Below are 17,407 nucleotides of genomic sequence, written 5' to 3' on the forward strand. Positions count from 1 at the left end.
AGACTATGATTCAGGCTTGTAAGCCTGTTACTCTCAAGCATTATTATAAGATATGGTGTAAATACCTTCATTGGTGCGGGGTTTCTTTCTTGGAGTAAGGTGAGAATTCCCCATATTCTGTCCTTTCTTCAGGAGGGTCTGGAGAAGGGTTTATCAGTCAGTACCCTAAGGGGTCACATTCTTCTGCAGAAGCGTCTGGTAATTTTGTCAGATGTTCAATCTTTTGTCCAGCCTTTGGTTAGAATCAGGCCTGTGTTTAGGTCAATTACTCCTTCTTGGAGTCTTAATCTGGTTCTTAAGGTTCTGCAGCAGGCTCCATTTTTTTTCTGTTTGCAATTTCCTCTGCCCTTCGAGTTTTGAAACTTTCGGCTCTACAGTGTGATTCTCCTTATCTTATTTTTCATGCCGATAAGGAGGTCCTTTGTACTAAATTAGGATTCCTACCTAAGGTGGTTTCGGAACGCAATCTTAACCAAGAAATTGTTGTTCCTTCTTTTTGTCCTAATTCTTCCTCTAAGAAGGAGTGGTTGATGCCCAATCTGGATGTTATGCGTGCTTTGAAGTTCTATTAACAGGTTACAGAAGATTTTCGTCAATCTTCTATTTGTTCTTGTTGTCTTTTCTGGTAAACGGAGGGGTCAAAAGGCCACTTCTACTCTCTCCTTCTGGTTAAGAAGTGTTATTCGATTGGCTTATGAGACAGCTGGACAGCAGCCTCAAGAGTAAATTATGTCTCACTCCACTAGGGGTGTTGCTACCTCTTGGGCCTTTAAAAGTGATGCTTCTATGGAAGAGATTTGCAAGGTGGACACTTGGTCATCATTGCCTACTTTTTCCAAATTTGAAGTTTTTGCCTGAGCTGAGGTTTTTTTGGGGAGGAAAGTTCTAAAAGCAATGGTGCCTTCTATTTAGGTTCGCCTGTCTTGTGTATCCCTCCCTTCCATTCTGTGGACTCTAGCTTTGGTATTGGTTCCCACTAGTAATTGAATGGATTTGTGGACTCTCCATGCCATTGGAAAGAAAACATAATTTATACTTACCTGATAAATTATTTTTTTTCCTGGCATGGGGAGTCCACGACCTGACCTTATTTTAAGACGGCTTTTTGTCATTTTCTAAACCTCAGGCACCACTATACCCTTTGTGTCTTCTTCTCTTTCCATAATGCCTCCGCTGAATGACTGGGGATTGTGGGTAGTGGGAGGATACTTGAAGCTTTGCTGGGGTGTTTTTTGCGTCACCTGGTGGCCAGGAGTTGAATTCCCACTAGTAATTGAATGGATTCGTGTACTCTCAATGCCAGGACAGAAAATAATTTATCAGGTAAGTATAAATGATATTTTTTTAAACAATAAAAATTCTGGAGCTACCTTCTGATTGGTGGCTGCACATATATGCCTCTTGTCATTGGCTTACTAATGTGTTCAGCTAGCTCCCAGTTGTGCATTGCTCCTCCTTCAATAAAGTATAACAATAGATATAATCATGCAAATTTGATACCAGGGGCTCTATTTAACAAGCTCCGTATGGAGCTTGATGGCCCCTGTTTCTGGCGAGTCTTCAGACTCGCCAGAAACAGCAGTTATGAAGCAGCGGTCACAAAGACCACTGCTCCATAACCTTGTCCGCCTGCTCTGAGCAGGCAGACACACATCGCCACAATACAACCCGATCGAGTATGATCAGGTTGATTGACCACCCCCTGCTGGCGGCCCATTGGCCGCGAGTCTGCAGGGGGCGGCGTTGCACCAGCAGCTCTTGTGAGCTGCTGGTGCATTGCTGAATACGGCGAGCGTATTGCTCGCCGTATTCAGCGAGGTCTGGCGGACCTGATCCGCAGTGTTGGATCAGGTCCGCCAGACCTTGATAAATATGCCCCCAGGAGTAAATTGGGAGGTTGTTTAAAGTATTATTTTTGGATGGTGCGGCTACATTCTAATTTTTTGCATGTGGTTTCCAAATTCACCAAAATACACTTTTGCTGGACGTTTCAGATTTTCTTGCTAATTTTAAATGGCCATAATAGTAAAAATAATTACATTTTAATTTGTTACAATATGTAATTTTAAGACTATCAACTTACTACTGTGTTTAACCCCTTTGCTAGATTTTGTGGGAAAACTAACGCTGTTCCAACTAGCAGCGCTAGTTACACAGCTGAGTTGTGCGACTAACCGCTTGGGACCAGCAATTCTTTGCTCCCTTTGCAGAGGGTTAAACACAAAGTAGTGCAGGATTGATATTCTTAAAATTACACCTAAATAATTAGAGCATGTATTATTTCAATTATTATTAGAGATGTGCATCTGGAGTTTTGTGAACCTCCAAATACTGAAAAAGGCGGCCCTTCGAGCCGCTCGGCTATTTTCATTGCCAAAGTAATTTGTGTGCAACAGCAACACGCTAAAATTTGTGCAAATCCAGACTTTAGCCTGTTGCAGTTGCACAAGAATGAATTTGGCAACAAAAATAGCTGAGCGGCACAAAGGGCTAACTTCTCCCGCATTCGGACGTTCACGAAACCTCCGAATGCACATCTCTAATTATTATGGCCCTTTAATGATGTGCTTAACCTCCATCCACATTAGAGCATTTTCTTTTTACACTTTTAAGTCCCTTTAAGGGGCCATTATAGTGAAAAAACGACATGCTCTAATTTGTTAGAGCATGTAATTTTAACTCTTACAACCCTGCAATGCTATGCGTTTAACCACAGCAAATGGGTTAAACCACTGCTGACCAAATAAAAGCTGCTGCCTGTTGTAACCAAATAATGTCATATTTTAATTTTATGGGAATTGATGGGTGCAATTTTGTTTAAAGGGACATAAAACCCAATTTCTCCTTCATGATTTAGATAAAGCATATAATTTTGAACTTTCCAATTTACTTCTGTTACCAAATTTTCTTTGTATTCTTGGTGTTCTTTTTTGACAAGCAGGAAGGTGAGCTCAGGAGTGTACATGTTTGTAGCACTAAATGGCAGCAGTTTTGAGAGAATGTTATACATTAGCAAGAGCACTAGTGCTCTAGAGTCTAGACATGAGCACGCTACCTATAGAGATATCTATTTAGCAAACAATAACAAAATTAGGCAAATTAGATAATAGAAGTAAATTAGAAACATTTCTAAAATTGTATGATTTGTCTGAATCATGAAATAAAAATGTTGGGTTTAAAGGGATAGTCTACCCCAAATATTTCTCTCCTTTAATTTGTTACCAATGATCCATTTTACCGGCTGGAGTGTAATTAAAGTGAACGTAAAGTTTAATTTATGAGTGCCCGGTTTTTAAAAATACTATTAAAAACAGGGTCACTTTCATTCATTAAACTTTACATTGCAGTGTTTTTTTTAAATACTTACCTTTTTCTTTAGCAAACACAGACCACGATCCTCTGCCCACAGCTCCTCTGTACTTACCTCAGCAATGACGAAACCGGCTTCCTCCAATCATGGCGTGTACCACAGAGCGCCCATCTCGTGAGGCCACGCCGTGATTGGAGGAAGCCGGTTCCGTCATTGAAGTGCTAAGTACAGAGGAGCTGCGGGCAGAGGATTGCCGGTCCAGGTTTGCTAAAGAAAAAGGTAAGTATTTAAAAAAAAACAAAAAAACACTGCAATGTAAAGTTTAATGAACGAACGTGCCCCTGTTTTTAATAGTATTTCATGAAACTTTACATTCACTTTAAATTGTTTACAAATAGCCCCATAGCCTTTATATTGGCATTTTAAATAGCTGATTTTGTCTGTAGTATCCCTATCTATACTGAAAGTTTCAATACCTAGGTATAGGCTATTAAAGGGATATTCCAGCCAATATTGGAAACCACGTGGATGCATTTCGGTATTGAACAGAAGCATTTTTGTATGCATTAGCAAAAATGCTTCTAATAAAAGTTATAGCTGTTTCAAAATTGTATTTAAGTATGCACCGTGCACCAGCATTTTAAACAAAGCACTTGCTCAGAGAGCCTAAGGTGCTTGTATCATCTGGTAATGACTCAATTTGTTAAATGCTGACATTATACTAGCCCCACTGATGCTCTGATCAGCTGCAGTTTTTAATATGTGGGTGCAGTGACAATATCTAGCTATGCTTCACATGCACAGGTAGAGAAAATTGTTAACACTAAAACAGTGATAACTTTTTTACTAGAAGCGTTTATGCCAATTCGTGTATATTGCAAATATGCTTCTTTTCAAGGATGTAATTCATTTATTTGCATTCAAATTTTGACCGGAATGTCCCTTTAAGGAACTATGTAAACACAGCCAGCAGAAGAAATTACACTCACAATGGGAGGTAGAAGAGATAAAGTTCTAAAATGTTAATTTTCAATTGTTCTTTCTAAGTATTGTACAGAGACAGAGATAAAGGGAAGCATTTGAATGATAAGATAAAGATCTGATCAGACTGCAAACTTAGCCTATTTTGATGGGCCGTGGTTTCAAAGACCAAATCCAGCTATTTATTTTGCAAAAAGAAGCATACATTAGCAATTTCTCATACATTTTATGTGTGCAGCTGGTATAACAAGTCATAAGGAACACATTCAGAGAAAAACAATTGTACAATGAACTGTCCCTTTAACGTGTGATTGCATTAGTTTAGTTGCGATAACATTCCGCTATCTGCAAGTCTGGCAGAGTTGTCCCATCTTTTTATTCAAATTTGTTGAAGCATAAATTGTCACTGTTCCATGTATGTGATATAATGGTGAATAATACGCTGTTATAATTCCAGAATCAATAATGCACATAAAATTATTCTACGCTACTTTATGTGGTGTGATCTCAGTAGTGAGCTGTGAGCTATATTGTTACACTGTTACTGTCCCCATGACGAAAGGAGAAGGTTACGGATATGTATTATCTCCACCTAGGCAACAGCTGCAGCGGAGCTCAATAGATCAGCATTTTAATCAGTTCACACAGAAAATGAAATGAACAGTATAAAAGTGGAGATTTTTATTATTCCTTTTAAAGGCAGGATCACCATCGTTAGAAATAAAGAAGACAGAGTTCCTTCAACAAGACAGTGTCCTTCAGGGTCACCTTTCACTCGCTTGCTTTGATTGAAATACACTTAATTCTTGACTTTACAACTAAAAACATAGAGCGGTTTCACGTTCTACAAATACTTCCGCTTTCCAGGTTATGGACATTCGGAAGTAATTCTGGATTTCAGAAAATCTTCTATCCTTTTTTACAGTAATGTTTTAGCCCCGCCCTACTTGTATTTTCCCGTCCGGGTTGAGACTCTCATTGCATGTTATTAAGCATGGCTGCTGTGTATCGTAGCACGGGTTTGGGAGTTGTGCTACGGGCAACGGGAGCATTTATATGGAAACCGTCTGCTGGAACCTGTAATGAGGTGAGCAGCAGCAGAACTCAAGAGGTTAAACGTGTGTTTTACGGGGACATGCACTGCGTTGTGTATTTTGCTCTGTCAGTGAAACAGTTAATTGACTAGTTGGGAATACGTCATCGAGGTTAGCCAATCAGATTGTATTGTTCTTGTTCTCCTTCACTCTAAGCTGTCATCTACTTACTCCACGTGGTTTTTGCTGACCTTACCAAATGCTAAATGATGTATATTGTGTATGTATTCTTTCACTGTAGTTTGTTATACAACCAGATAAAGTTTGTTATGGATGGTGTATCTCTCAAGTTAAGAAGTGTGATCTTATGAACCCTGTGGTAATTGGTTAATAATGTCATAAGTTTATATATTTAAACGGACTTTAAAATGAAATACACAATAGTTTGTCTTTTTTTTTTTTCTGTCTCAATCAAAGATGATATTTTTTTGTACTTAAAGTGAAGGTTAATTTAACAGTTATTGCAATTGACCAATCATTTATTTATAGTCCCTTAATCCAGTCGCTAAATTATTTTTTATCTTTTATTTATAGTTTTTATAATATTTATTTGTCTATGTTTGTACCGTTTTGCGGCCGACTCCTCCCATCCGCTACTTCCTTGTAATCCTGAGTGTGACGTCTTTGGTCCCTCCAAAGCGCGTTCACGAAATTGACTCCAACTGCGCATGCGCCAATTGCCGATGACAGATAGTAGTCAATGAATTATTATATTCATTGCCTACTATACTGTCAGATAAAATATTTTTACAGAGTGTTGGGGACTGTACTGCCTACAAGGAGGGGGTGCAATGCTGGAGTAATGTGTGCAGGACAGAGGTGCAGTGATGTGTAATGGAAGGTCAAGCAGCTGGGGTACAGGCTGATCGAGTCGGGTGCAGTGGGAGCTCAGCTTTCCTCTAGTGTTGCACGCTCCTGGCTCAGCTGTGTTCATCTGGTCTCCTTAGTTCCCTGCACATGTTGCGCCCGGGATAGCTCTGGCTGTCAGTCTGTTTGTTTCTCCTGGTCACTCCAGCTGCAGTGTAGACGGAGCAAATTGGAACGCCCCTCATGTCCTAAATGATCCAAGTACGCATGCGCGAAACGGGAGCGCTCATGGATTCAGATAAGAAATAAATTGTAGAGCATGCGCATAACATCAAGTAGGCGGGTGATGTGGTGTGACAGCCGCCTAACGGCCAGATTTTCAATTGGCATCAAGAACGAAAAAAATAAATAAATAACGGGTTGAATTTGTCGACATTAAAAAAGTGAGTTAAAACGGCGATAACTTGATTTACATTACAATTTAAGAAAATTGATGAATTAAAGTGCTATTGATTTTAAACAAAGAATTATATTAGAGATAGACATGAAGATAAGTTTACCTTCACTTTAAAGGGACATTCCAGCCAAAATTGGAATCCACATGGATGCATTTCAGTTTTGAATAGAATCATTTTTGTAATATACATGTATTAACAAAAATGCTTTTAATAAAAGATATAGCTGTTTCAAATGTGTATTTAAGTATGCACCTTGCACCAGCATTTTAAACAAAGCACTTGTTCAAAGTGCCTAAGATGCTTGTACCATCTGGTAATGACTCAATTAGTTAATTGCAGACAGGATACAAGTACCACTGGTGCTCTGAACAGCTGCAGTATTTAAAATGTTGGTGCACTGAGAATATCTAGCTATGCTTCACATGTATGTGCAGAAAAAAATGTTTACACTAAAACAGTGAAAACTTTTACTAGAAGCATTTTTGTCAATACATGTATATTGCAAATATGTTTCTATTTAAATATGTAATTCATCTATGTGCATTTAAATCTTGACCGGAATGTCCTTTCACCCCTTAGTGACCAGACCATTTTTTCAATTTTCTTACCGTTAAGGACCAGGGCTATTTTTGCATTTCTGCGGTGTTTGTGTTTAGCTGTAATTCTCCTCTTACTCAGATGTTTGTAAGATCAGGTAAGGCTAGCCCCCCACTTAAAAAATTAAGACAATAAAATATTCAGTCTAATAGATCTTTGTTAGATCATACATGCAAAAGCTGGTATTAACAATTATTTGGAGGTGGGTTAATCCATCATCAGCCCCCCTTATTAAAACATTGGACAAAATATTATACAATTTGTTAGATCATGTTAGATTATGGAGATATTAAAGGGACACTGAACCCACATTTTTTCTTTCGTGATTCAGATAGAGCATGCAATTTTAAACAACTTTCTAATTTACTCCTATTATCAAATTTTCTTCATTCTCTTGGTATCTTTATTTGAAAAGCAAGAATGTAAGTTAAGATGCCTGCCCATTTTTGGTGAACAACCTGGGTTGTTCTTGCTGATTGGTGTATAAATTCACCCACCAATAACCAAATAGCTTAGATGCCTTCTTTTTCAAATAAAGATAGCAAGAGAACGAAGAAAAATTGATAATAGGAGTAAATTAGAAAGTTGCTTAAAATTAGATGCTCTATCTGAATCACAAAAGAAAACAATTGGGTTTAGTGTCCCTTTTAAGTATAAAAATGTAAGACCAAAATCATTTGGGCTAATAGTCCTTTGTTAGATCAAGTGTTTATAAAATCAGATCTAACTTGCAAAAAGTGGTATTAATAATCATATTATGGAAGTGTCCCCCAAGGCAGAACATTCTGTGATCGGAGATGTCATCGCAGAAAACGCAGCATATTTGCAGAAAAAATAGGACACATACAGGAACTGTTAGCGCTTTCACTTTGCAGCGCTGCTCAGCATTAGACTGTTCTCTTCTGCTGTGCTCTTGACTGCACTGTGTAGGTTTTCTTTAAAAGTGCATTCAGAGAAAAGTGCTGTTTAAAGAGAACAGTCAAATACGGTGTGGCCTTGCAAAGCTGCAGTGCATTTATTGATGACTGTCTCTCAGAGATTTTTTCAACCCCACCCCCAGCCTTTCCTGGTCTGCAAAGCTGTGACTTCTGAATGTAAGATTTTCTTGTGAGCAATGCACCATTTTTATTGCTACATTTCTGCCTTGTGATGTTAGGCCTAGAGAAAAGAAAACACATTTTTTCAGGTGATTTTTTTTTTTTTTTTTTTTTGTCTGCAGCTAATTTACAATGCAATTTTGAACTGCAGCACTAGATTATAAAACTTAAAAAAACAAACCTTTACTTTCCAGTTAATCAACACATTGCAAATGAGCTGTTGCTTTAGTGTAACTACCTTATTTAAAATTAAATTTTATTTCAAAATGATCTGCAGAAATGTTTTCACTAAACAAAAATTCATCCCAGAAAGTGAAGAAAAGTTATGCCTCTGGGGAAGTGTCTATGTATTTAATATGGGGTGCCAGCCCCCCATAACGGAAAAAAAATGGACAAAAAGTTATTTAACTTGATAGATCAAGGATGATTTGTCAGTTATTTTGTTAGATCTAACACAATTACAGAGATAGCAGGTATTGGGGTTAGGGGCTAGCCCACCCACTTTAAATGTTAGACAAACCTAATTTAGTAAAATAGACACTTGTTAGATCAGGCTATATCAATTGTTACTACTTTTTTTATAACATGCAAAAGCTGGTATTTACAATTATTTGATTTTGGTGATGGTGGGGGCTAACCTGTCATTAGTTAGTTAGATCTATAAGGAAAACACTTGATCTAAAATAAATCTAAAAAAAGGAAAGTATTGTCAAACCTTCCACCCATGAATTACTGCTGATTTCACACTTGGTATGATAGAAAGTCTTATGATTCCCTCTTGCATGTTAGTTAGCTAACAAATTTCTATTAAACCAAATGTAGCCACCAATACTTAGCGCTACCCAGGGTGCTAAACTAAAAATAGGTTGGCTCCTAAGCTTTCACTCCTGCTTTTCAAGTAAAGATACAAAGAGACAGAAGAGAAATTGATAATAGGAGTAAATTAGAAAATTGCTTAAAATTGCATGCTTTATCTGAATCATGAAAGGGAAAAATAAACTGGGATTTCATATCAATTTAAAGGGACAGTTAAATCCAAAAAAACTTTCATGATTTAAATAGGGAATGCAATTTTAAGCAACTTTCCAATTTACTTTTATCACATTTCCCTTTGCTGTTTTCGTAACTATATTTCCACCTGGGGCATTTCCTCCTTCTACTGAGACATATTTCACTTTGTATCATATTTCCATATTCTTCGCTATGGCAATCTCAATCTAGAGCATCGATGTATACTTACAACAGCTGATGACACAAAACAGCTGATAACACATACTATTGCTATGATTTATTTACTGAAGTACATCTGGCCGTAATAATATCAATAGAGTTTCCAGCACAGTTATAGATCACCACTATGAGTTACGCTTCAGAATTCTCTTAAGAAGGCAAATGGCATAATAATTTCTTCTCTAAAACGAAGTTGTTTTTTCGTTACACTAACTTATAGAAATGTATCTTTTTCACCTTTTTTCATTCATTATTGTTGGTATGACCGTCCTCTAAACCTAATGCCCATTATCAATATGGCGAAATTAGCAACGAGTGACCGCTTCTTAAATTTAATGTCCATCATTCAAATGGCGGAAATAGTATTGAAAATTGAATGATTTAATAACATATCTATGGTCATATACTACTTTCCATATACTATTCATCCGCACAAGTATAATTCTAAGATAACATGTATTTTAAGTAAAGCGGCAATACTTTTTCGCCATAAGCTTTTTGACAAGATATAATTGGCCCAACAAACACACCCCTCTGTTTCTGATAGGCCCATATGGCCTTTAAATATTCCAAAATATCTCAGCTGGTTTAGTCTTGATAAAGGCCTCGTGGTAGGCTGAAACGCGTAGACTGTTTGCTGCTAACGACATACCAGCCCGAGTTCTTTTTGGTGAGCGCATTTCCTATTATCGCTATTTATTTTTTTAGTTTGTGCAGTTTTCTTCTCTTTTCCTTCACAGGTTTTTTTTATTGTCTCTGGATCGTACTCCGTTTTCTGTATAGACTTTTTTATCCAGACACATTGCACCCGCCTCTTTCTTCACACCGCGGATACTTACTTGGACTCACTGCATTGGGATCTTATAAACATACTTATCACTTGGGATCTATCCCACATTTCTAACACTTGTGCACTTTCTGTCGGGACTTGATTGGCCAATCTTGCTTTAACAGTTCTTAGCATTGAAGCTGTATGAATTTGTTTTTATTTTATGTATTTGTATTTTTATTCTATGTATTTTTAATATCCTTTGTTGTTTTATCTGCTCCAGATTAGTATTTTATCTGGAATTTCTTTATTGTGATTTAATCACTATTGGTTATTCAGATCACCTATTTATTTGTACTCATTTGCTTTAATTTGTTTCTTAAGCATTAAATAACTATATGTTGACAAACATATATTAATATATTTTTATTCATATACATCACTAACGTCACATTTAATACCTTGTCACATTGTCACTTTTTTTCTCTTGACACTTAGCTTCTTCTGAGTATACTTAAGCCTTATTTTGAGGCGCTCCTTCAATTCATTTTGTATACTACAGTTTATGGTTAGTAGCTCAGTTTTTGTTTTCTTAATTAAATAATTGGAAACAGCTTGAAATGTATCTAGTTCTGATATTAGTGGGGGGGATGGATGAGGTTGGGTTTGTTAGGCAAAACAGTATATCGTCAGCATATATGAGTATTTTGTGACTGCTATCTTGAATCTGTATACCCCGAATATCCCTATTAGATCTAACAGCAGAGGCAAATGCCTTCACTACACACGCGAAGAGTAGAGGCGATAGGGGGCACCCTTGTCTGGTGCCGTTTGATAAAAATCCATTTACTCTAACCCTGGCCGTTGGGAATTTGTACAGCGCCATTATTTTAGATATGATATTGTCTCCCAATTAAAACTTGTGGAGGATTCCAAGGAGGAAGTGCCAGCAGACGCGGTCAAACGCCTTTTCCGCGTCCGCCAACACCACGGCAGGGATATTATTGATTTGGGCATAGTTTATCAAATGCATTGTTTGAACCGTGTTATCCTTTGCTTCTCTGGACGGGATGAACCCCGCTATCAATAATGTGTGGAAGGATTAGAATGAGTCTGCTAGCTAAGATTTTAGCATAGATCTTGAGATCTATGTTTAGCAAAGATATTGGCCTAAAATTGTCAGCGGAGTCTGGGGTTTTGCCTAACTTTGGAAGAACCACAATGTGTGCCTCCAAAGCAGTTTTCGGGAAGGGGTCGTGTTTGTTTATTTCGTTAAATAGGGACAATAGGTAACCCATCTGGGCCAGGGGCTTTGTTGGAAAGTAGGTGTTTTATAACCTCCATTAGCTCCTCTAGAGATAATGGGTTATTCAATTTTTTTGGAATTTGACGGGAGCGAGATACTAGGTAGGTATCTCTCAACAAGTTCAGATTTGTCCTAGGGGAGAGCTGGGGCATCTTGGCTAGAGGAATTAGTTAAATTGTACAATTGAGAATTATAAGATCTAAATTCTTCTGCTATTTTTTCTGAGGAGTGAACTGCCTTGCCCTGCTTATTTTTTAATGTTAAAGGGACACTGAACCCAAATTTTTTCTTTCGTGATTCAGATAGAGCATGCAATTTTAAGCAACTTTCTAATTTACTCCTATTCATTTTTCTTCGTTCTCTTGCTTTTTTCTTGGTTCAGAACTCTGGACAGCACTTTTTATTGGTGGATGAATTTATCCACCAATTAGCAAGGACAACCCAGGTTGTTCACCAAAAATGGGCCGGCATCTAAACTTACATTCTTGCATTTCAAATAAAGATACCAAGAGAATAAAGAACATTTGATAATAGGAGTAAATTAGAAAGTTGCTTAAAATGTCATACTCTATCTGAATCACAAAAGAAAAAATTTGGATTCAGTGTCCTTTTTAAGATATATGCCTTATGTGTTTTTCTCTTTAATTTTCGGGCTAGAAGAGGTCCTCTTTTATTATTACCCTTAAAATATTTTTGTTTCTTGCAGTCTTTGCCCATTAAAAGCTTAATTTGTGTTTTACATTCCGTAATGCTCAGTGCTAAACGGGTATCTGAGTTTTCTTAAGATGATCTTCTAGCTTAGATAGAGTCTCTAGTGTAGTATTTAGTACAATGTTATTTTGTTTGATTTGATGGGCTTTAATGCTGATTAGTCCCCCCCCCCCCCACATGTCCGTCTTATGCGCTTCCCAAAGAGATCTTACATCATTAACCGAGGTGGCATTAATGGAAAAATATTCGCATAGCAGTTTTTCAATGCGTTGGGAATATATGGGGTCTGTAAGGATGGAGTCATCAAGCCTCCAATTAAACTGGGTAGAATGTTTGTGTGGCCAATCAAAAGAGCATTTCACTATAGAGTGATCCGACCAGGAATTGGATATAATCTCTGTATGTCTCACTTTAGAAAAGCTATTTACGTCTACCATGAAATAGTCTATGCGGGAAAATCTGTGATGCGGATTGGAGTAGAACGTGTAATCTGCGATATCAGGGTTATATATTCGCCATTCGCCATACGTCATGTACAGTCAGGTCCTTCATACAGTTTTTTTTTTTTTTTAAATAATTTTTTATTGAGATAACTCATAAAAACAATAAACAATAAATCAACATACATAGGGAATCAAGTGTCAGCATAAGACACCACTAATCATGTTACAATGGTTATATGTATGAAACAGTTGGAAATGGGATTGTCAAATAAGATTTAACATATAATAATTAAAGGCTTTTAGCAACCTAGACAAATAATAAGAAGGAGAAAGTAGTGAGACTAATATCTTAGGTTTCTTGGTACCGGTATAACAAGTATATCTCATTTCCAACCAGTCTTTTCTCATTTTCTGTTTTACAACTTAAAATTCAATATCTCTCATAGTTTATTAGATCCGAAGGGGGAGGAAGGTAGGTGGTAAAGAGGGGGGGGGGAGGGGGTAATAGTGGCGTTCATCTCCCAATTTCAGGGGGAAATAACTTAATCCAGGGTGTCCAGATCTCATAATTGGTGTCCATTTTGTCTAATACTGAATAGGAGTATGATTCCATTCTTAGAAGGAAGTTTACTGTTGCGATAATCTGCGTAATGGAGGGGGGTGTCGACAGTTTCCACGCTTTCGCTATTTCTAGTTTAGCAGACATAAATATGTAGGTGATTAGAGATTTTTGAGTGGGGGGTAGTGTTGGAAAATCTAAGTGAAGAAGACATGTTTGTGGACCAGGTGAGGGAGTGATGTTTAAAGAATTTAAAATGCCAAAGAGCTGTGTCCAAACCAGTGTTATCTTAGGACAAAACCACCAAATGTGGGCTTGGGTTCCTAATTGGCCGCAGCCCCTCCAACACGTGAAAGGGTGAGTGCTGTAGATCTTGTGAAGAGCGGCGGGGACTAAGTGCCAGCGGACCGTAATCTTATAATGCAGTTCCCACAGTGTCGTACAGTGAAGTAGCTTTTTAGTGAATATTAGTTCTTTATACCAAGAGTCAGTGTCAGCGGTGAAATTTAATTCCCTCTCCCACGCTATATGTTGAGATTTTATGTTGAGAAGAGGGGTTAAGTAAAATGTTATAGTGGAAGGAGAGTGTCCCTTTAAGTTTGTGAGTTTGTGACCATCTCTGCTCCCATCCCGTAACAGACCTAAGGTTCATCTTCATGCAGTTTTTAACCGAGTTTATTACTTTGTGAGGTACTGAGGATAACTTGTTAAAATTATCTAAAGACGGGTTGAGTGTGAGGTTAAAATCACCTCCCATTATTAAGGTGCCCTTGGCAACATCAAGTAGCAAATTGGTGAGGGTTTTGAAAAAAGTGTCCTGCTTCAAGTTAGGCGCATATACGTTTACCATACTTACCATTGAGTTATACAGTTTACCCACTAGCACCAGGTATCTGCCTGATTTATCTGTATATTTTTTAATTAACTGGAAGGGTTTATTATTTTTTATGGGGATTCCAACCACTTGTGTTTGAGGCATAGTGGGAGACCCCGAATTTGTATGTGAAAGTCTTCGGCTCTTTCCCTCTTAAAAAAAATGAGTTTCTTGGATAAAAACTATATCTGCCTTTTTTTTTTTAAATAAAATCTCGAAGAGCAACGTTCCTTTTTTGTGGGCTGTTAAGGCCTTGAGTGTTGACTGTGAGGAATATTAAGGGTTCTATCTTGGGGTCGGCCATTAGATTGGGATAGTGTTGGTGTGAAGAAGTACAAGATGCAATGAAATTATGGGGAAGTCTGTAGAAAAAGGTGGCTGTGCGGGGTTGCTGAGAGACTCATGAGAATGTTAAAATGATATCAAGGGGAGCTTGTACTGACAGTGTGCTGAAGTTTTCTGACTGTAAGTTTAAAACAACAATTAACATGGGGCGGAGCCTGGCCGTGCGGGTGAATGGCCGCTGATGTGTGAAGCTCCGGCACCAGAGTTGCTCCTAATAGCCCATAACAGAGGGTGTTAATTAAAAATTTTGGATCCTCAGTACAGGCAAGAGGCGCTAATCTCATACACATCCCCCAGACACCGGACAATGTGAGATTCAGACCGGGAACCGCTACGGAGCTACCGCAGGATAACGACTGGGACATATGGCCTTGGAGACTATACAGGGGGTAAGACCCGACTCTAAAACATAACAGCATACAAAAGAGACTAAAGCGTTATTAGGAGGCACATTACCTTCGCTAAGACAAACGCTCCCTTAACCGGCACTAACCGCTAACAGAGGAGAGATGTAGATTTTATACGACGCCATTAAGGCCTAGGCCGCAGGTGAACCAGGACACATATAAGAAAGGACAAACTTGAAACCAGGCTGACGGCTATGGCGTGCGAGCACATACCTAGAGTCACCTACTGTACATCTTATTAAAATGCTGAAACATCTATGCTAAAGACAACGAAATAAAGCACAAATATGGAGTAAAGAAAATAAAGGGAATACTTTTTATTGCTATAACGGCCTGGCGGGAAGATCATTAGATTGGAGTGATATCAGCTAACTAACAGGGGGTGGAGATAATAGACACTAAAAGTACAAAGATCTATAACAAAACACGCTGCATTTATAGCCCTTTTCTTATATACTATACCCTGACCTAATAGTATTCCAGAGATGACCTCTAAAGCTAAAAACAAGGGAGACAAGGCACTTAAAAGTCAAAACCATCTACCTGCTTCAGTGAGCACTTTTTTTCAGAGCGCTGCAAACACTCAATCCGAGGCAGAAACACTATCCCAAGGCTCAGTGAGTTTGGATGCCCCAAATGCTCCATCCATGGCTATTTCTGAAGCCTGCGCTTCTCAGATAAAAGCTGACATAGCTAATTTACCCACTAAGGCGGATTTTGATGCCCTCAAAGCCCTCATAACCACTGACATAGCAAACATGAAAAGAAATTTAAACGAGATGGGGCAGAGGATTGAATGTGTAGAAGAAACACAAGAGACCATGAACACTTTATTTGATGAAGTGACAACACAGACCAATGTACATCAAGCCCAGATGGAATCCTTACAAGACAAGATTGAGGATTTAGATAACAGAGGGCGTCGTAATAATCTGAGGATAAGGGGTATACCCGAATCAGTAGCACAACCGGACATACATAACTATCTTCAAGGCCTGTTTAAATTCCTAGCTAAGGATCAGGCTATACCTGACATTGAACTGGACAGAGCACACAGAGCCCTAAGACCTCCACCCCCTCCAAACGCACCGCCAAGGGACATAATTATACGGTTCCTACGCTATACAGAGAAAGAAAAAATTTGGCAGGCTGCACGCTCTATTCCCACCATACAATATGTTGACCACAACATTCAGATCTACCTAGATCTCAGCCCCGCTACAATACAAAGAAGAAAAGAGGTCAGGTTCATAACTAAAGTATTACAGGAAAACCGAATAAAATATAGATGGGGCTTCCCTTTTAGCCTGATTGTGTCACACGAAGGGCGCACAGTCACCTACAAAACGGAACAAGACCTACCCACCTTAACAGAAGAACTGAACCTGACTTTTCGTCAACCACATCCATCTGATGTGAGAATGGAGGACAGAAGAAATATCAAACAAAGTCAAAATATGCAGGACTCCATACAGAAATGGACAAAAGTCTCGTCCAAAAGAAAGAAGACGAAAGAGTCGGGTGGTGAAGCCGGGCCCGAAATAGAAGCAGAGACCTGACTTAACATCAGACAGATATGGTTCCAGCACTGGGTGAGATCTTTCCTGTTTACTCTGTATATTAATCTGAAATAGGAACTTTTGCTATTCAGTAAGATAAAGTTATATATAATAAACATAGAATCATACATGCCATTTTACAAATTTGCTCCAGATGAACTCAGACTTTCTATAAACCGTTGGAGCACAAACGTGAACTATGTACGGGACTTTTGTTTTGTTTGCAGGGATTCTAGTACGAAGTTTACCTAGGGCAAAAGCCCACACTGTTATATTGTTAAGTTATTTACAACTGTACTATTGCACTAATCCTTCAAGAAAGTAAAACATTGTGATAAAACACTAACAAGGGAGCAACTCTGGACATACTCCCTAACGTTGTTTATGCTCAGAAGGATAGTTCCTTCCAAAGAGCAATGTTATTTGTTATTGTTTTTGTTTATTGTTTTTCTTTTATGTGTATGTAATTGTTTATGTTTTAGTTTTAATTCAAATTACTATTTTAGACTTGACATGTCGAATTGCTTGAGATGCAAACACACAGGCACTGATTTTAGGACCAAAGATAGACTCGGCCCAGAATCCCCACAGTATTTTATTATGGCACCATGGCACAGAAGCGACTCACCCAACACTGAGGCAACTCAACTTAATTCATCTAATACAATAATTCTAGTCTGGGAGGGAGAGGTAGCTAGTATTTGAGATGGCAACCACAGCAAATAACATTCATTTTCTCACTGCTAATGCCAAGGGACTTAACAACCAATACAAGAGGAATCTAGCATTAAGGGATCTTAAACAGAAGAAAGGTGAAGTGATCTATATACAGGAGACACATTTTCTCAAGGGAAGAGAAC

At 38.2% G+C, this 17,407-nt stretch overlaps 1 protein-coding gene across 1 annotated transcript in view; it reads left to right on the plus strand.

Annotated features, from left to right (window-relative positions):
- Positions 1-4,955: 4,955 nt before the first annotated feature.
- The window catches only part of MRPS9 (mitochondrial ribosomal protein S9), a 601,112-nt gene continuing 588,660 nt past the window's right edge, over positions 4,956-17,407 (plus strand). The window contains exon 1 of the mRNA XM_053707665.1: positions 4,956-5,378. Coding sequence (XP_053563640.1) covers positions 5,274-5,378 — 105 coding nt within the window. The 5' untranslated portion in view covers positions 4,956-5,273. The remainder of the gene's footprint in view (positions 5,379-17,407) is intronic.

Source organism: Bombina bombina, chromosome 3 (assembly GCF_027579735.1).
Source record: "Bombina bombina isolate aBomBom1 chromosome 3, aBomBom1.pri, whole genome shotgun sequence".
Lineage (NCBI taxonomy): Eukaryota > Metazoa > Chordata > Amphibia > Anura > Bombinatoridae > Bombina > Bombina bombina.